The sequence below is a fragment of the Coregonus lavaretus genome (assembly GCF_964263955.1).
Source record: "Coregonus lavaretus genome assembly, chromosome: 10".
In the NCBI taxonomy this organism is placed as follows: domain Eukaryota; kingdom Metazoa; phylum Chordata; class Actinopteri; order Salmoniformes; family Salmonidae; genus Coregonus; species Coregonus lavaretus.
Window position 1 is genome coordinate 62090742 of NC_139997.1, and position 21054 is coordinate 62111795.

Genomic DNA, 21054 nt, shown 5'->3' on the forward strand with positions numbered 1-21054 from the left:
AAACTATTTGAGTGGTCCACAATGTGGATTTTTTAACCTGTTTTGTATTGTCAAATGATGTATCATTGTGAAGTGACAGACTTTTTTTTCTGTGATGGATTGTTATTACTGAAAAAAACTGCTGTGTCTAGGAAGTTGACTTCTTGCTGATGAATTTTGTATTTAACCTTAATGGATGGATGGATGATTGTTGAGAATGTTTAGGAAATATGTAAATAGTTGAATGTCATGAGGCCAAGCTCCTATTATATCGTCTAAGAATCTGTAATACAAGGTGGGTTGGTATGGGCACTTCGCCAGTGCCTCTCTCTCCCATTCAGCGCCTCTCTCCCATTCAGCCATGTGTATATTTGCGTATGCAGGTGCACATTTTTTACCCATAGCTGTTCCCGCCACCTGTAGGTAATAGTGATCGTTGAATAAAAAGTTATTGCTAGTAAGGCTGATTTCTAATAGTTGTATTATTTCTTTGTCCGGTCTAGTGTTAACTGGATATCTCTTGAAAATGTTTCTAACTGCTTGTATTCCGGTTGCTGTATTTCTATTAGTGTATAGGCCATCTATATCTATTGTTAATATGTGGGTTTGGGAGGGAACAACTATTGGTCCAATCCTCTCCATGAAGTGATGTGTCCCTAAGATAACTGGGGTGCTTAGTGGAGAGGGGGTTGATATAATAGTCAATGTTTTCTGAGATGTTGTAGGACTCACTGTTGCAGTCAGAAACAATTGGTATCCGGGGGGGAACCTCAAAGGGAACTATCCAGGTGTCTGGTTCTTTGTGTATTTTCGGGAGTAGGTGAAACAGTCTAGGTCGTGGGGTGTCTGGTACAAAGAGAAAGTTCCGTTGTTTAGCAGTGATATGTTTTTCATAGAGGGTTTGAATGATTTGCCTTAATTGTATTTGTGTCTGTAGTTGTATACGGTTGTCTATTGGTTGATAGTGTTTAGTGTTGGATAATTGTCTGTTTGCTTCGTATGTGTATTGGTGTTTATCTATTATAACTATTTTTGATCCTTTGTCTGCTGGTTTCGGTATATTTTGTGGGTTGTTTTTAAGTTGTTTTATGGCCTCTCTTTCTATGTGGGTGAGATTGTCTTTTGTGTCTGTCTGATGTTTGATAAACCAGGTGTAGTTCTGCTCTCTGCTGGGGGATCTGAGGTAGTGGCTGTGGCAGCAACAGTGAGGGAAGAGGGAAAGAGTTGTGAAAATATTCTGTTGGTGTGGCTATGATTGTCCAAGCTGTGGATGGAAGTCAATGTAAATGTAATGCTGGCACCAGTTATTGAATATCAGTCTTGCTGTGGTTGTTGTCCAGTGTATCAGATCTGGAGACGTTGGGAATTGTGTGGTGATGTATCCATTCATGATTTTCAGGTTGCGTTTCTGCACTGGGGTGAGGAACTGAATGGTTAAGGATAGGGATATAAATAATAGCATTTGGAAAAGTGTTTTTTGCTTCTTTATACATGTCTGCCAGCTGTTTGAGGGAGGTCTGGTAGGGATCATGGTACTTGTTGGTTATACCCACCTAGAGAAACACCTGGCAGGTGTCTTTTTCAGAACCTTGGCAAAATGATAAATATTTGCACCTGGGTAGCTGTCGATTTGTATGTTTGGGTTATTGAATGAGGGTATTCTGTTGAGGTTGGAATCTCCTAGTATCAGTGTGGATGCTGTGCCTATGAAGTTCCAGTCTGCCACTGAGATGGCATGGTCCAAGTCATGTTGACGGGAGGAGATTCTATTGAAGCGAATTAATTGTGATTTCGCTATACCTTTTGAAAGTGTGTTTTGGATGGTAGCTGTGTTTATGGAGTAGAGCATGTGTATCTGTAGGTTTAAAGTATACTTTGGTGAGTAATGTTTTCTGTGTTGCATTGTTTTGGTTGAAGAAGGCTGTTGTATCCAAGAAATGTACTTCCATTGGATCTATTGTGTATTTAACTTGAATTGATGCGTGGTGATTATTGAGAATATTAATGAAATCTGTGAAACGTGTGCATATGCAGGTGCACATTTCTTAGCCATAGTTGTTCCCTCCACCTGTAAGTAGTGCCTACCATTAAACATGAAGTCATTGCTCGTCAGGCTGATCTCTAATAGTTCTAATATGTCGTTGTCTGGTCTATCCCTATCTGGAAACCTATTGAAAAGTGTTCTAACTGCCTCTATCCCTACTACTGTGTTGATATTGGTGAATAAGCTATCTATATCAATGGTGAATATATTTTTTTTAATGAATTTTTTATGAATTTATTTGCAAATTATGGTGGAAAATAAGTATTTGGTCACCTACAAACAAGCTAGATTTCTGGCTCTCACAGACCTGTAACTTCTTCTTTTAGAGGCTCCCCTGTCCTCCACTCGTTACCTGTATTAATGGCACCTGTTTGAACTTGTTATCAGTATAAAAGACACCCGTCCACAACCTCAAACAGTCACACTCCAAACTCCACTATGGCCAAGACCAAAGAGCTGTCAAAGGAACCAGAAACAAAATTGTTGACCTGCACCAGGCTGGGAAGACTGAATCTGCAATAGGTAAGCAGCTTGGTTTGAATAAATCAACTGTGGGAGCAATTATTATGAAATGGAAGACATACAAGACCACTGATAATCTCCCTCGATCTGGGGCTCCACGCAAGATCACACCCCGTGGGGTCAAACTGATCACAAGAACGGTGAGCAAAAATCCCAGAACCACACGGGGGGACCTAGTGAATGACCTGCAGAGAGCTGGGACCAAAGTAACAAAGCCTACCATCAGTAACACACTACGCCGCCGGGGACTTAAATCCTGCAGTGCCAGACGTGTCCCCCTGCTTAAGCCAGTACATGTCCAGGCCCGTCTGAAGTTTGCTAGAGTGCATTTGGATGATCCAGAAGAGGATTGGGAGAATGTCATATGGTCAGATGAAACCAAAATAGAACTTTTTGGTAAAAACTCAACTTGTCGTGTTTGGAGGACAAAGAATGCTGAGTTGCATCCAAAGAACACCATACCTACTTTTGTTATTGACCAAATACTTATTTTCTACCATAATTTGCAAATAAATTCATAAAAAATCCTACAATGCGATTTTCTGGATTTTTTTTCTTCTCATTTTCTCTGTCATAGTTGACCTGTAATGGCCTCTCTCATCTTAAGTGGAAGAACTTGCACAATATATATATATATATATATATATATATACACACAGTGGGGGGAAAAAGTATTTAGTCAGCCACCAATTGTGCAAGTTCTCCCACTTAAAATGATGAGAGAGGCCTGTAATTTTCATCATAGGTACATGTCAACTATGACAGACAAAATGAGAACATTTTTTCCAGAAAATCACATTGTAGGATTTTTTATGAATTTATTTGCAAATTATGGTGGAAAATAAGTGTTTGGTCAATAACAAAAGTTTCTCAATACTTTGTTATATACCCTTTGTTGGCAATGACACAGGTCAAACGTTTTCTGTAAGTCTTCACAAGGTTTTCACGTGTTGCCCATTCCTCCATGCAGATCTCCTCTAGAGCAGTGATGTTTTGGGGCTGTCGCTGGGCAACACGGACTTTCAACTCCCTCCAAAGATTTTCTTTGGGGTTGAGATCTGGAGACTGGCTAGGCCACTCCAGGACCTTGAAATGCTTCTTACGAAGCCACTCCTTCGTTGCCCGGGAGGTGTGTTTGGGATCATTGTCATGCTAAAAGACCCAGCCATGTTTCATCTTCAATGCCCTTGCTGATGGAAGGAGGTTTTCACTCAAAATCTCACGATACATGGCCCCATTCATTCTTTCCTTTACACGGATCAGTCGTCCTGGTCCCTTTGCAGAAAAACAGCCCCAAAGCATGACGTTTCCACCCCCATGCTTCACAGTAGGTATGGTGTTCTTTAGATGCAACTCAGCATTCTTTGTCCTCCAAACACGATGAGTTGAGTTTTTACCAAAAAGTTCTATTTTGGTTTCATCTGACCATATGACATTCTCCCAAACTTCAGACGGGCCTGGACATGTACTGGCTTAAGCAGGGGGACACGTCTGGCAATGCAGGATTTGAGTCCCTGGCGGAGTAGTGTGTTACTGATGGTAGGCTTTGTTACTTTGGTCCCAGCTCTCTGCAGGTCATTCACTAGGTCCCCCCGTGTGGTTCTGGGATTTTTGCTCACCGTTCTTGTGATCATTTTGACCCCACGGGGTGAGATCTTGCGTGGAGCCCCAGATCGAGGGAGATTATCAGTGGTCTTGTATGTCTTCCATTTCCTAATAATTGCTCCCACAGTTGATTTCTTCAAACCAAGCTGCTTACCTATTGCAGATTCAGTCTTCCCAGCCTGGTGCAGGTCTACAATTTTGTTTCTGGTGTCCTTTGACAGCTCTTTGGTCTTGGCCATAGTGGAGTTTGGAGTGTGACTGTTTGAGGTTGTGGACAGGTCTTTTATACTGATAACAAGTTCAAACAGGTGCCATTAATACAGGTAACGAGTGGAGGACAGAGGAGCCTCTTAAAGAAGAAGTTACAGGTCTGTGAGAACCAGAAATCTTGCTTGTTTGTAGGTGACCAAATACTTATTTTCCACCATAATTTGCAAATAAATTCATTAAAAATCCTACAATGTGATTTTCTGAATTTTTTTCTCCTCAATTTGTCTGTCATAGTTGACGTGTACCTATGATGAAAATTACAGGCCTCTCTCACCTTTTTAAGTGGGAGAACTTGCACAATTGGTGGCTGACTAAATACTTTTTTTCCCCACTATCATTGTCCATCCAGGATGAAAATGTTTGTTTTGGCATCATCATACACATCCACATTTACATCACACACATTGAGAACAGTCAGTCCACCAGTCTACATACATAAATACAGATAACACCAAATACCTGCATATTTTGTCGGCGTATTTCATCAGCCTCTGTCTGGTGAAGGGGAACCCATGGCTGGCACAATAGATACAGTACTGCACCAGAGAATTCTCATCCTCTGGTGCAAGCAATGTGGGTGGTCCACTGCGACAACCACGGGTCACCTGGCCGCTCAGCCTGTCCGCCAGGGTCTGCCGAGGTACACCATGCACCTTGGTAGATAAGATAAGAAAACTGTTACTAGCAGATAAAATTCACATACACATGGTAATCTCCTAAAAACAAAAGATGCCTAACCTTGGCAGCCTGGCGAATAGCCATCCCTGCCCCGCAGTCCTCCATGGCATGGAACATGTCCACCTCACTCCACTGCTTCCTCTTGACTTTCTCCATGCTGTGGTGTTAATACATGTAGATAATTAACTTGGCAATACTATACACATTTTAGAAAGATATCTGAATATGTATAAACATTTACATTTCAGAGCTAAGGCATTGAAAGGTGATGAAAGTTTTCACAATAACTGAAAGTGTACCCACGTTTTTTGTTTGATGTTATCTGTAATGAAAATGTGTGTCCCAATTAGTTTAATATTGATGCATACATTGTACAATTTGACTAAATACTACCTCTATGTAGCTGATGTAAGATGAAACATAACCAACAGTGATAGGTGTCAAAAAGTTAATGGTTCAAAGTTCCAAATACATGTTTGCAGATTGTGCAAAAGGCCTCCGTCAGAGGACTCCCAATTTTCATATGATAAAGCTTGACAAAATTCTGCTGTTTTCGTGATATGTATTATCTAATGCTTACAATTTCTTTCCTTTTTGCTGTCTTAGCAGTTCTATCAACATTTAGCAACTAAGCTAGTAACATTAGAAAATCCGTTAGCTATATTTTAGAGGTAAAAAGTTGGATATTAAATGATGTGTGGTCTGTCGCGCAGTCGAATTTTACAATATGCAGCGTGTTCCACAAAATGTGTACATATCACTTTTTTCAAAACAATCAAAACTGTTAGGTTGCGTCAATTCAAATCTGGTATTAGGAACAAAAGAGGTCAACACGACTTCTAAGATATACTAGTATTTTAATTAATGCAAAACCTTCAATGGTAAATATGAGGTTCGTATATACGGGCTCCCTGAACTACCTCGCAGGGCAGACAGAGAACTAATCCATTGTTTCAGATTGTTCTTCAAATACGCTTGACAGTTCTCAGTTCCCACTCTCTGTTGGCCAATCAGAGTAGAGACTGAGCGTGGTTTAGACTTACTCAGCCAATCCGTTGGCGCACGGGCTAGTCCCAGACCCTTGGCGCATCCCTGTTACCAGGCATACGTTCTTATCATAACAACCTGTCATGGTGAGAAGAGCCAGCTCACCTAGACACCATTCCTACGTCCAAGGATGGTTCACAGATCACAAAGGACCAGTATAGTCTAGTATTTGGAGACACAAATTATTATCTTATCTTACCCCCTAAAACAGCTCTTCACATCAATCTCAGCTTGCCAGGTAAAACAACCCACATGAGCCCGGTCTAGAATGCATTCTTTCTAAGTTAGTCATCCCATCAATTATGAGAATAATAAATCCCCAACAAAACCTAACTTCACTTACACAAATTGCACTGAAAATCGGAGAACAGCTAGCTAGAAGGGTGTCGTTAGCAGCAAAACGTACCATTATTTTTCAGTTCCATTTTAAAATGTTGAGCTCGAGGTGATTTAGTCCTCCAACCGCTAGAGAGTGTCAGAGGTTAGGGGGAAATTAGCTACAAGTTAGCTAGCTAGCTAGCTAGTCTAGGCTACGTTAGCTAGTAACACATGACCAAACGAGAGCTCGCTAACCATCGGTCACATACGACCCAACAAATGCGCAGACAAAACATGTAATCAAAAAACTGTCATTAAAATAATGCGCATTTGTCCAGCATAGATTCGACTTGCAAAAGCGGCAGATTTTTGCGCATCATTTCCTGTATTTATGTTAAATTATTTGGAATACATTCACCACACTAAATCATGTTCACACGCACAAACAAATAATTTACTTCAAGATTTAAAGTTTAAGAGAGTGAGTACTCAATTGGACGACATTTCATTGTTACATACCTAGTCTCGTCTCAGCTCAGTTTATTATCAGACTTCTTGAGGTAGTGACCGTTTTTGTCTTTCGCAGCAATAGTATCTCTTCTTCTGTCACTAACTTCGGGGTGCAGCGCATATGGTTCAGTGGCGCTCATCAGCGCCATCTACCGTCGGGGAGTTTGAAAAAGGAACGAACGAGTCTCTGATCTTGTCAACATCAGCATTTTGCTCTACTTACCGTGAAGTAAAATCATAATAGTCATCATCATAATAGTAGTACATTACAGTATATATTTGAGTAAAATAGTACAATTTAAAGGGAGTATGTCAGGGTCAATTACTGACAAATGAGAACACACTAATCCTCAGGGGTCATTTTGGGGCAAAACGCACCACTTTGTGAAGGTTTTGTTTTGATTGAAGAGCAAGAAAAGTATTAATTGGTTCCACTTCTTTCCCTTCTAAATGTGTTTGCCTAAGGAAAGCCAGTATGCACATATCTAAATGTTATAAAACATTGTTGTTTTTTTTGCCACTCAGAACACAGACATTTACCTTAAGGGGAGTTACCCTCATTTTAGACTTCCCAACCATACATTTTCATGACAGTGTTCCTAATCTGCAGTAGGCAAAGCAGTTGAAAATCGGTAGGTTAACACCAAACCGTGAAGTGATTATGAATTCAGAGCAGTCGGATTAGGTCATAGTCAAATACATTTGAACAAATGAACAACAATATCACACGGAAAGTGATGTGAGCATTGCATTGTGGAAAGCAATGACTTTACAAGAACATGTATTGCAATGCGAAGCATGTATTTCTAGATGAAACACTGATTCAGTGTGGTGAACAAGTACCTGTATGATTTGGTGTGCTCTACTTGAACATGTGCTTAGAGTTTTGAAACCACTGCCTATATGATGAGCTGTTGTTGTATTTTTTTTTTACCACATACTTATGGAAAATTGCACCGGTTGAGAGATGATGGCTCTCTGAGCCTACGGTGAAGAGTACTTCTGATCCAGCAGGTGGTGCTAAGATCCCTCCCTATATTACTTGAATGATGAGTTGACTTATTCCTTATAGCTCCTAATGATTTTAAGGCCAGTGTTGGCAAACATTACTTCTGCTCCAGCAGGTGGCCATGAAATCCCTCCCTGTATGACTTGACTGACCAGTTAGTTGATGGACTCCTTATAGCTCTTAATGACTTTAAGCAGAGTGTTGGCCACATGACTTCTGGTCCAGCAGGTGCCTTTTTATTTCAACGCCTCGGGCAAGTAAAACGTGCAATACGTAGCTTTTAGACGGGTTAGTTAACAACATACATGGTGAGAAATGTAGAGGTGCGCGTATATAATAAGCCATTTAACGGACGCTTTTATCCAAAGCGACATACAGTCATGTGCGCATACATTTTTACGTCCCGGGGATCGAACCCACTACCCTGGCGTTACAAGCGCCATGCTCTACCAATTTAGCTACAGAGGACCACGAATAAATACATCAATTGTGCCTTTTTGATGGAAATATGGAGGTGGGATTTTGGAGATCAAGTCATAATTTACGCGCGCTCTCTGCGAATAAGGCGGGCCAGCTGGATGTCCTAGGACACGATGGTCACCCTCTTTGCGTGGATGGCACACAGTTTGGTGTCCTCGAACAGACCGACCAGGTAAGTCTCGCTAGCCTCCTGCAGGGCCATCACGGCGGAGCTCTGGAAGCGCAGGTCGGCGATTTTTCTCCACAGGCGCTGGAAGGGCACAATGCGGATGAGCAGCTCAGTGGCCCTTTGGTAACGACGGATCTCTCTGAGACACGTGCCGGGCCTGTAACTGGGAGGCGCTCCTGCACGCAGACTTGGCGTTGAGCTGCTTCCTGTAGGCTTTGCCAAGGGTGGATTTGCAGTCGGAGTATAGCCTCGAAATGCCCATGTGAAATGTATAAAGCCGGCAGTGGCATCTGCTGATTGGACACCATCTCCCCACCACCCCGATTGGCCCATTGCGGAGGACTCCTCTGTCGGTTACTGGAAGGGATGCTTTGCTTCTTTTTTTTAGGACCGCGCGCCCAACACAATACACTGGGCGCCCAAAACAATAGTCCACTAAGCGCGTGCATACAATAGCACACTGCTGGCCCTTTGCGCGCAATAATAGTCGTCAAAGTCAAGAGTGAAATCTTGTGTTATATTTTAATGCTAGCCTGTTATGGCAAACGAGGCCAATGGTACACTGCCTGCACACAACTACACACTGCGCGCCGGCAAAAGCACACTGTGCGCGCGCAACAGCACACTGACGGCCCTTTATGCGGAATAATAGTCTCCAAAGTCCAGAGTGAAATCTTGTGTTCTAATCTAATGCTTGCCTGCTATGGCAAACGAGGCCTAGTAGGTGTTATTGTTCATTCATGGCCTCATGTGGGAACATGATATAGTGCCATGTATGTAAGAAATAGTCGACATAATTGTGTATACACCCACTCAATTGGTTGGCTCTTAAAATAGCCTTTGGAGGTTGAGTTGTCAAGTTGAAGCCGCAGTAGCGAATTTACTTGGCTCTGACGGTCTTCTTGGGGAGTAGGTAATGGGGAATGATGTGAGGCTTCTTGTTTGCACGGGCAATGTCTCCGGCCAACTCCAGGATCTCAGCAGTCAGGCACTCGAGCACGGCAGCCAGGTAGACTGGTGCGGCAGCACCCACACGCTCGGCGTAGTTGCCTTTGCACATCAGCCTGGGCATCTCTTAATCCATCTTGATTTAAATGTTCATGTAAAATTTGTTCCCAACATTGAAAAATGTCTGTGTTTGTGTGTTATTTTTTTTCCAGCAAGATGAAGGGGGTGATGTCCTGCAGGACCTAGCACAACATGTAAGGAAAATCGTTGTGTACTAACCTGGGATATTTACGTTAAGGATTATGTTTACCAATCGATGACAGTATTGACTCAATACGGGGTTTGCTTTCCGCTATCCGTCGCCGTTTAAATGTCTGATATATAACCGTGCTCGAGAAAACCACAGGTAGCATAATGTATTTCAGCAGATTTTGTGCGTTTCTGTGTGAAAAGACACGAATTTATGTGCTACTTAATTAGTGCAAAAAGACACCAATTTAACACACAACAACCATAAACAGATAGCCTATTTTTCTTTATTATGGCTAATTAAACGTTATGAATATACAGAAATGTTGTCTTTATTTAATAATGTTTCAAACATTGTAGTTGTATGCCTATGTACTGTTTGAGATTTTCTGAACATCATTTGTGAGAAAATACACACATTTACGTGCAACTTAATTCGTGGGAAAAATTGTTTTATTAATGCTAACGCTGTTTTCTATGCTTGATTTCGATTAATACTTTGGGATACTGGTGCACTTTTGGTCAGAAAGGCCCCTTTTCCGTGTAGGCAACAGTACACGATTTTCTTCATAATGCATTTCATATTTCGTAGAGTCTAAATTACACAATTTTCTTCATTATTCATTTAATACATGTTAAAGAGGTTAATGTAAAAATAATGAAATATGTCGGCTTTCACTTATGTCTCAGGCTATCCACTGAGCTAGCTGTAACAGCTTGAAGTGTATAAAGTAAGATGTAAACAGTAAACAAGAAGTACCCTGCATCATCTCCAGACTCCATCTGTAACTTGTAAACAAAATAAGACAATCAGCTAGTAGTGTGATATGGGAGACAAGCGCTGCTCTCATATGTGAATGCACAGAGCAGGGATGTTCAAAGAGAAGCTTCGGTTACACAGAGCAGTTGACGAGTTTTGGTGTTAGCTTCACACGCTAACGGCGAAGCAAACGGCGGAGCTAACAGCTAATACCGGAGCAAACAGCGAATCAAACGGGCCTGGAGGCCATTTGTGGTCGAGGCGAGAAGGGATACAGCTACGTCCGTGTTTGGTTGTATTTGGAAGGGACTAGTTCACTTCATGTGGACTCTTCATTTGGACTGGACTGACTGACTTGACATGTAGGCGGGGCTCGGGAGCTTCAGAGCTAAGGGCAGGGCTACAGATTAGGTGTCCCTAAAGAACCGCTTGTCTAACAGTAGTTCCGCATTACATTAATAAATTTGCACTCAAGTTTTATTTATTTTTATACTGTGTATTCTCCGTGTAAATTCATGTACCGTACCGAGACGCCCGTACCATTTCGGTTCAATACAAATACATGTACCGTTCCACCCCTACATCCAACTGTAATCAAAATTGCCACAGCCATAGTTTCAGTAAATGTGATTAGTATATGTTCTCCCTTTCATTTTTTAAAGGATGATATGGATGAGCCAGACCTGTGGGATGCATCAGTGGTCCTCCTTACAACAGTCAGTGATGATGCCACAAGCCCAGTTCACTACCACCCCAGTGAGAGTCTCTGTCGTCCTAGAGGGTGATGTGGTTGTCAATCTCCCCAGGCTTGCTGATGCCTTCCTGGTAATGTTCGGCCTGATTTATGCACTACATCTCAGCTATCCCAAGGGACTGACAAACACTTTTGAGTTCACACAATGAAAATCTTACTTGGTCTTGATGACTCTAAAATGTCACCCAAGCTGCAGACTCTTAAAAATGAGCTGATGTTGTATGTGTAACTGAAGATCCAAAAAGGAGTGGTGGATTCTGATGGCTCACTCTGTTAGAGCATAGTCAATAATGAGAATATGTCATGTCAGGTCCATGTTGAATACTGTTCAACTGTTTATGTTAAAGTTGCTGCTCTACTCAACTGGTTTTCAGCCAAATGGCACAAAGTACACACTGTCTTTGTACGTTTTAATGTACATTTTATTGTTGTTAAACTGAAATTCAGGGTTGAATTAAGTGTTTATATATGGAGGATATTTTTATTCCTAATTCAAATTGAAAGGCCAAAGGGAAAACGAAGCGAGATCAAATTAAAAATATAATTATTTTACTACACTACTAGGAAAAATCATGCCATAATTAAATTTAAAAAGTCAAATTTAAAATGCAAAGCTTCAACTGTCAGCTGGAAGTCGTTTCAGACCCTCCCACCAGCCGTTGGGCCATGCCTCCTCATTTAAATTGACACCTGTCACTTCTAAATGAAAAGCTTAAATCAAAATGTAAAAGGTGAATCTGAAAATGTCAATGTCAAATGTAAAACGTAAAATTCAAAAGATAAAATGTCAAATTGAAAATTATAAAGGGGAAAGGCTAAAATAAAACAATTATATTTTAGATTTTAATTGAAGTATTTCCATTTTAAGCTTTTACATCATACATTTAATTATGGCATGATTTTTCCTAGTAGCGTAGTAAAATAATACTATTAATTTGATCTTGCTTCGTTTCCTCTTTGGACTTTCAATTTGAATTATGAATAAATATATCCTCCATATTTATACACTATGGCATTTTGTTTTTAAAAGGTGTACTATATAGCTTTGGGAAGTACATTTTTATCAGAAAGGAAAGCTCTTCATTGATACATTTTCATAAATAAATAAACTGTCCTCAAAGTTTCAGGCTACTTTACTTTAGTAACGGGGAGGCGCTCCTGCGTGCAGACTTGGCGGCTAGCTGCTTCCTGTAGGCTTTGCCACGGGTGGATTTGCGAGCGGTTTGCTTGGTTCTGGCCATGGCGCTTGCTTCCTTCTTAGACAGTCGGAGTATAGCCTCGAAATGCCCATGTGAAATGTATAAAGCCGGCAGTGGCATCTGCTGATTGGACACCATCTCCCCACTATACCGATTGGCCCGTTGCGGAGGACTCCTCTGTCGGTTACTGGAAAGGATGCTTTGCCTCTTTTTTTTTTAGGACCGCGCGCCCATCACAATACACTGCGTGCCAAAAACAATAGTACACTAAGCACGTGCGTACAATAGCACACTGCTGGCCCTTTGCGCGCAATAATAGTCGTCAAAGTCAAGAGTGAAATCTTGTGTTATATTTTAATGCTAGCCTGTTATCGCAAACGAGGCCAATAGTGCGCGCTGGCAAAAGCACACTGACAGTCGGGAGTATAGCCTCGAAATGCAGAGACGCGCCATGGCCAGAACCAAGGAAACCGCTCGCAAATCCACCGGTGGCAAAGCCCCCAGGAAGCAGCTCGCCGCTAAGGCTGCTCGCAAGAGCGCCCCGGCCACCGGCGGTGTGAAGAAGCCTCACCGTTACAGGCCCGGCACCGTGGCTCTGAGAGAGATCCGTCGTTACCAGAAGTCCACTGAACTGTTCATCTGCCCTTACAGCGCCTGGTGAGAGAAATCGCCCAGGACTTCAAGACCGACCTGCGCTTCCAGAGCTCCGCCGTGATGGCCCTGCAGGAGGCTAGCGAGGCTTACCTGGTCGGCCTGTTTGAGGACACCAACCTGTGCGCCATCCACGCCAAGCGGGTGACCATCATGCCCAAGGACATCCAGCTGGCCCGCCGTATTCGCGGAGAGCGCGCATAAATGAGGATGACCTGAACTCGAAAATCCCCCAAAGGCTCTTTTAAGAGCCACCTCCATATTTCCATCAAAAAGGCACAATTGTTCCATGTATACACGCACCTCTACATTAGCCACCATGTATGTTGTTCACTAACATGTCTAAAAGCTACGTATTGCACCTTTTAGTTGCCTGAAGTCTAGCTTCAATGTTTGTGTGTGTGTGTGTATATACTCTGGCATCATCCACTTCCTTTGAACTATAGTAGCACAGTAAAATGCTTTACAAAGGAGGGGGAAAAGAAACGAGTGATAATATAGGCCGAATAGTAACAAGAATTGTGTTCAGATGAATAATTGACACTATTAGTTGTGTGTAATAATAGCCTTGCATGCAGTCCAGAAAAAACATTGCATGCCAACTTACTTTGAAAGTCCCATGTTGCAGTGCTGCTGAGAGACTCATGCAGAGGCCAAAACTTTACAGTGGAGCACGGAGGCCATCTTGTGGTTAAATGTGGGTACAGCCCATGTGTGCACACATCATGGTGATTCCCTTTCAGTATTTGCTCTTTAGGCCAGCGTTTCCCAAACGCGGTCCTGGGGTCCCCAAGGGGTGCACGTTTTGCGTTTTGCCCTAGCACTCCACAGCTGATTCTAATACTCCAGCTTGATGATAATGAGTTGATTATTTGAAGCAGCTGTGTAGTGCTAGGGCAAAAACTCCCAAAATGTGCCCCGAGTTTGGGAAACCCTGCTTTAGGCTAATACTAGCCTATTAGGATGACTTGGTTCGATCGCTTTAATGGCAACTGCTGAACTCTGGTTTTCACTAATTACTTGTCCCAGGTCACCATTATGAATCCAATAGCAAAACAAATGTTTAAAAATTGCTCAATAGTGAAAAAAGGGCAGGAAACGATGGGTTCTCAGCAATATTTCACCAACAACCAATCACTATTCAAGCATAGACATTAGGATCATCAACAAATATTCCTAAATCATACTACAAAAGGGTTGTAACGAAATGGATTTGTCTGTTCAATGCAAGTTCAACGTCAAAGAAAAAGTGCATCACCACAACAAACGTGTCTTTAGATACACTGTAAAAAATGACTTTGTGGAATGTACTCAAGCTATTACAGTCAACAAAAGCACACGTCATATTATTGAGTAGATCTTTTTGCTTGTTTTTATGAGTAGATAAGCTTGAGTAAGTTGTTTAGATGTGGTCCAATACATAGAGTAAAGATGATAGAGGTAAAAAAGGATTATATTACGTTGATTCAACTCAAATAGACATTGTGTTATTTTACCTGAATGATTCATCCTATTATGTATTTAGACCAAGTCAGAAAAATGTTCACATTTTTACTTTGGATTCACTCAATCAGATCCCTTAAGAGAAAAGGTATCCGGACACCGGGAATCCATTTATTTAAACATCAACGGTTTGCAAAACATCTGTTATTATGAGATGAGAAATTACGGATTTGCAATCAACACTGCAGGCAAAACCGTAGAAATAGGAACTACAACACTAACTAGTATAGGATCTCTGTGGGCAGAACCATTACTTACGAGAGATACAATGGAGCTTCAACCCCATAGACGTCACGGGGAACAAAATATTCTCATAGTAACCATGGATACCTACGGAAATGGAGGCTCAAATAGCTGTGGGATATTTTTCAAACTACAATGCCAAAACATTGAACAACCCCAATAATCTAAACACTTTTACTCGTTTGTTCCTATAACATTTCTCTGTTCACGAGCACTGCTGATGGATGCCACCTATATTACTTTGGTCATTTTTCCTTTAACCCATTAATGTTGTAGGTGCGCCTTTTTTCAACAGTTCCCAATAGAAATCTGTACCGCACCTGCTGCTATTTCAACCTCTAAATGGCCGCCTATGAAAAGCCAAGTGACATTTACTCCTGATGTACTGACTGTACCGAATTACCTGTTGCAACCTCTACAACCACTGTGCTTATTATTTGACCCTGCTGGTCTTCTATGAACGTTTGAACATCTTGGAGAGAAATGTGCCCTTAATGGCCACGTACTGTTGTAATCTCCACCCGGCACAGGCAGAAGGGCACTGGGCACCCCTCAGAGCCTGGTTGTTCTCTAGGTTTGTGCCTTTCTAGGGAGTTTTTCCTAGCCACCGCGTTTCTACATCTGCATCGCTTGCCGTTTGGGGTTTTAGGCTGGGTTTCTGCATAGCACTTTGTGACATCTGTTGATGTAAAAAGGGATTTATAGATCCACTTCATTGATTGATTGATTGATGGTAGAATTGTCAAAATACCAGTGGTAAAAGGTGTGTACCTTGATGAAACCTCAAAATGGTACGTACAACAGATTCAAAAATGGACATTTCAAACCGCAACTGTATGGGAACAAAATGGACATTACATTTTACAATGACATCCTTCATTAAAAACACCTATTTGGTATCTCTTGTATACAAAAACACAATGGAAAATACTGTGGCAGTGACCCTTTAAAACACACCTTGCAGAATAAACGTGTCTTCCTTACCCTCTAACCTCTTTAGCCTAGATGACCGCCACGGGCCCATCGGGGACGGGGTCCCAGACCGCAATGTGCTCGAGCCCCGCCTCTCGGTGACCATCCCCCGGTAGGCAGAGGTTGGTCCCAGCACAGATTCTGTGCCCCAGGCGGCTTCTCCAACAACAAGCGGGCCTGTGGTAGAGGACACCGTTCCTGACCTGCTACCAGAAAAAATGAAGGGAGAGAAGAGTTCCAAAAGGCACCTCAGCGTTTAACTACGAAGGTGTTACAAAGTAACCCTGACATTCAGTCTATGACAATTGTCCTCTGGCCTGGCATTCTGCTTAAGACAGTCATTTGTTCTTGAGGCCTGTCATCTTGACTGTGAGCTTTGAGCAGTCCAGCTCCACAAACGCTTTCTGGAATGCCTTGAACGTGTACTCCGGCTTTTAGGGGTGGCTGAGATTCAGAGCATACAGTGAGGGGAAAAAGTATTTGATCCCCTGCTGATTTTGTACGTTTGCCCACTGACAAAGACATGATCAGTCTATAATTGTAATGGTAGGTTTATTTGAACAGTGAGAGACAGAATAACAACAAAACAATCCAGAAAAACGCATGTCAAAAATGTTATAAATTCATTTGCATTTTAATGAGGGAAATAAGTATCTTGTCCCTGACATCCTTGGAGAGGTCTTTGGTCTTGGCCACGGCGGAGAGTATGGAATCTGATTGATTGATTGCTTCTGTGGACCGGTGTCTTTTATACAGGTAACACGCTGAGATTAGGAGCATTCCCTTTATGAGTGTGCTCCTAATCTCAACTCGTTACCTGTATAAAAGACACCTGGGAGCCAGACATCTTTCTGATTGAGAGGGGGTCAAATACTTATTTCCCTCATTAAAATGCTAATCAATTTATAACATTGACATACACTGTTCAAATAAACCTACCATTCAAATTATAGACTGATCATTTCTTTGTCAGTGGGCAAACGTACAGAATCAGCAGGGGATCAAATACTTTTTTCCCCTCACTGTATGTCATGCCAAGAAGAATGGCAGAAGCCTTTGCAAAACTCAGACCGGTGATCACTTAAGGATGACGCCTACCTCCTCTGGACCATCACTCGCCACGGCACCCTCCTTGTTGATCGCATAGATTTGCTTTACATGTTGTGCAAGGTCTTGCAGGAAATGACCCCCCTCAGCTTCCTGTAAAATAAATAACACACAAATACAGACATTCTGTCAATGTGGGGAACACATTTTATTCCACCTGGATTACGACATGCCCTTATTTGTTATCAGATTGCAGTGAACATTCTCTCCCTCTCTCTCACACACACACACACACACACACACACACGTGATCGAATATTCATGGATGAAAATGCTTTATTGCCCCCACACGGTAGTCTTTAATGAGGCCACCTCCAGTAAAGCTGAACAATAATTCCTCACTGAACTCACATCATGACCCTGATATAGAATAAAATCACTGATCTCATTGGATTCAATCTGTGCATGTGAAATCTATGAAATCACCGACCCAAGTATCCTATATTAGCAAAAGGTGTACAATAGCACAGCGGGGCCCGTGGCTTAAATTGCAGCACCGAACATCAGCCAGCTAAATACAAAACAGTGCATTTTTCCTGAGGATACTTTACCATCCAGCATGACCCGCAATCTGTCTGAAAGTACTCCTCCCTTGGAATGGAATAAGGACAGCAGCTTAGGGGTGTCCTGCATAAACCTTGCCTCAAGATGCTTTGCGGTGAGCCTGTGGAATTGTTCATTGATCTGAAAGACAAATACTGAAATATCATCAAGCAAGGCTCATAACAAAGAGGTTTGTCATAGTGAAGACATAATTTGGCATTTTCTTTTTTTGCCTGCCGACTCACCTGAGAGGCTTCTAAACAGAGCAGGCTATCTGTCTTTCATGTCTTCAACACTGGGACACTGGTTGATCACTTCCTGTCTTTTGGCGTGCAAATGTCTTGGTCATATTTCCTGAAATCACCCTTGTGTGGTCCTTCTTTGCATGTTACTAATTCTATTCTCTGAGCGGCCACATCTGTTAAAAGAAGAATCTAGACGACTAAACATAACCATTAACCCATTTTATCAAGACCCTGCAACTACAACAAGTGGCTACGAATTGTGACAAAATTGATTATTTCCATAGCCATTACAGCAGCTAGCTTTTAGCTAACGTATGTTAGCAATCAAGGGCTGACACACGGTTGATACGCTACTAGCTAGTTCGCGCTAATACACATGGGCAGACAAACCTAAATTAGCTAACGTTAGCTTAGCTTAGAAAGTAACCTAGCTAGCACAAGCGCCCTTATGTTAGCTAGCTACCTACTAGCTAAAGGTAGTATGACACAAAAAAGAGGACGAGGAAACGTAGCGTGGGACGCCGTATTCTCGGCATATTCAACAGCGTTTAAATAATGCATTACCTTCAACAGTGTTATCTTGTGATCAAGCCATCAATGTTAGGTGATTTTTGGTGGTGTCAAAATGTTAGCTAACGGGTTAGCAATTAGCAAGTTTGACATTTCAGTGGAAATACTATTTTCAGCTTTTTGATGAGCGGTTTTGAGAAAAAAAACGTCACGTATTATCGCCATTCGGGCCCCAGTTGTTGGCCACCTTACTATTCAGTTCCATTACAAGATATATCCATTCAATTTTGTTCAAGAGACACACCGCCTGCGTACCGGAAGTGTTTGACTAGTTGGCTAGGCTTCCGGTAAAAAAGAATGATTTTCCTGTCCACTTTTCATTGCGTGGCCCGGTGCGCCCTCTTGAGGACGATTAAAAAATGGTCCATCACCTACATATTCAGTGTTGTAACCAAATAATGTCTCATCATTTGTTTTACAGATTCATCTTATGTTTTGAGAAAGTAGATAACAGTTGAATTCTAAAATATGAGTATTAATAATTTACATCAAATAAACCTTTATTTTCAGTTATGTGCATTGACATAAACAATGAAAACACTTGGAGTTTGTTGCAGAGATGCACTTGGAGAGTAAAGGAAGAACTACACAAGAGTGGTTCCATAAATATATATATATATATATATATATATTACATTTTAGACTTTTATTTTTTTGTACAAATAAATAATTTCATATGAACACAAACAATTCAATCTCGACCTCCATCCCTATATTGTCACAAAAATCACAATAATATTCCAGCTACACCGCTACCTCTTGATCCCACTGCACACACCTGCAGTGGAACCAGTGCTGACAGAAGTCACAGCACAACCATGGCACCTCGGATCTACACTCCTGAGAGGAGCTTGCAGGCGGATCACGCTCCCCGCAGCGAGCACAGCAGGTGGTCTTCTTTTATACCAAATAATACAAATGGATTAATATGGTTTTACAAAATGTAGAAGTTCTTCAGCAACAATAGTAATTGATACAACTGAGAGAGAGAGAGAAAAACAGATGAAGTACCTGAGAGCGGTGCCATGGGTGGCGTGACCGACGTGACCGGTGGAGCTTTTCTCTTCCTTTTCTGTGCTGCAGTTTGAGAAAAAGTACTGTTAGACAGAGCATGTTTCATGAAAACCCTTTTCCACTTTTTTACACCAACACCTCTGGAGGAAGCCGCAGAGGTTTTGGAGGAGGTGGAGATGACTTGAGGGCTGGTGCTATGCACTGTAGATATGTAAAGAGAGATTCTGTTGTTTACATTGCTGTTGTATAAAACAGATAACAAACAGTCATTTTTACGTAATTTAACACGCGTTTACCTGTGGAGGTGGCGGTATTCAAATTGCAGGGGGCCAGGGACACCAGACGAGGCCGCTACGGTGGTGTGACCAGGGGAGTCTGAGGAGGCAGTTGGTCCAGAGGAGCCGTGTTGGTGGTGACAGACAGGGTGGGTGGTGTGCATCGCGGTGGCGGTGGACAAAACCGCCGACGATGGCTTGGAGGAGCCGGTGTTTGTAACGGTGGGGTTGAGGGGCCGACGACGGTGTGGCCGGGAGAGTAGGCACGTGGCCTTCTGCAGCTGGGGACTCCGGCGGCTCCTACAGGTGTTGCACACCGGGAGGCACTGGCAGTGGTGATACAGCTGTCAGGAGTGGTTCCAGCAGGGGGTCCTGCAGAGGCGATGGCGCCAATGGTCTCATCCACGGCAGCCCTCTCCTGTGCCCTCTGTGTTCTGAGGGCTGCCCGACGCTCTTTCCCCTCCCTCTCCTGCCACCGGCGCGTGTATTCCTCCCCGGTGAGGCACATGGCGACCACGGCAACTCTTCTGTATCGGTCCAGCCGATACTTCAGGACAGTAAGGATGTGCCCCAGGTCCTTCGCTATCAGCCCACCCTCTATTAGGGGGTGCTCTTGTAGAGCTAGGCCTGGGACTGGAACAGGGACTGGGACTGGAGATGGGGCTGAGGGTCCTCCTGCGGTCGCTGGGGAGGAGGCGCTGACGGATGGCACAGTGCTGCTGGTTCCAGGAGAGGCGGTGGTGGGACTCACTAGGGACCGAGACAACATTAAACGGGACCCTTCAATGGCTGAAGGGTCAAGAAGGGAAGAGGGCACACTTCTTAAACCCTTCCACCACATAGCGCATGTCCTTGCATCGCTGGTACGAGTAGCGGAATACTCCGGCAAATTCTGATTTGTTTACCATGTAGGAGTGGTCAAAATGGCTAAGGTCTCCAGCTACCTCGGAGAACTCAGCCTTTAAAGGGCCAAAGTATGCCACGTCCAGCGGCTGCAGGACACGGGTGCAGTGTGGTGGAAGACAAAGAAGTATAACCCCTTCCCTTAGTGCCGCCGCGAGCACCTCCGGGTCCATGTGGCTCTTGTGCCCATCGAAGAGGAGAAGGCGCTCCTTCACTGCATGCTTAAAGAAGTGCAGAAACCACTTCCTGAACAGGTCCCCGTCAATGTAGCCACTGCTAGCCAAGGCTTGGGGGGGGGGCCTCCCAGTGTGTAGTGGCCACCGGGAAACGTCCTCCCCAGCTGCGTTGAAGCAGGCCAGCACTGTGATGTGCTCCTTGGTCCCAGGAGCCTGCTGGTACACGTGTTTTGCGCCCTGGGGAGCCAGCACTTTGTGCCTGCTCTGGTCGCTACGAAACCCAGACTCATCGCAGTTATAGATTTGTCTGG

The 21054-nt window shown here is 43.0% G+C and overlaps 1 protein-coding gene and 1 long non-coding RNA gene across 2 annotated transcripts; both read right to left on the bottom strand.

Annotated features, from left to right (window-relative positions):
• Positions 1 to 15320: 15320 nt before the first annotated feature.
• On the bottom strand, positions 15321 to 16061 carry LOC311135656. The gene is made up of 3 exons (XR_014613799.1): positions 15923 to 16061; positions 15710 to 15770; positions 15321 to 15617 (listed from the first exon to the last, which is right to left on the bottom strand). It is a non-coding gene; the product is annotated as an uncharacterized lncRNA (long non-coding RNA).
• Positions 16062 to 16987: 926 nt separating this feature from the next.
• Positions 16988 to 20093, bottom strand: LOC311136396 (uncharacterized protein; the record flags this gene model as incomplete). The annotated part of the gene is made up of 4 exons (XM_084170493.1): positions 19686 to 20093; positions 19387 to 19452; positions 17569 to 17701; positions 16988 to 17110 (listed from the first exon to the last, which is right to left on the bottom strand). Exons 1-4 carry the CDS (start codon positions 19826 to 19828, stop codon positions 16988 to 16990), a joined length of 465 nt encoding a protein of 154 aa, XP_084026619.1. The 5' UTR covers positions 19829 to 20093.
• Positions 20094 to 21054: the final 961 nt, after the last annotated feature.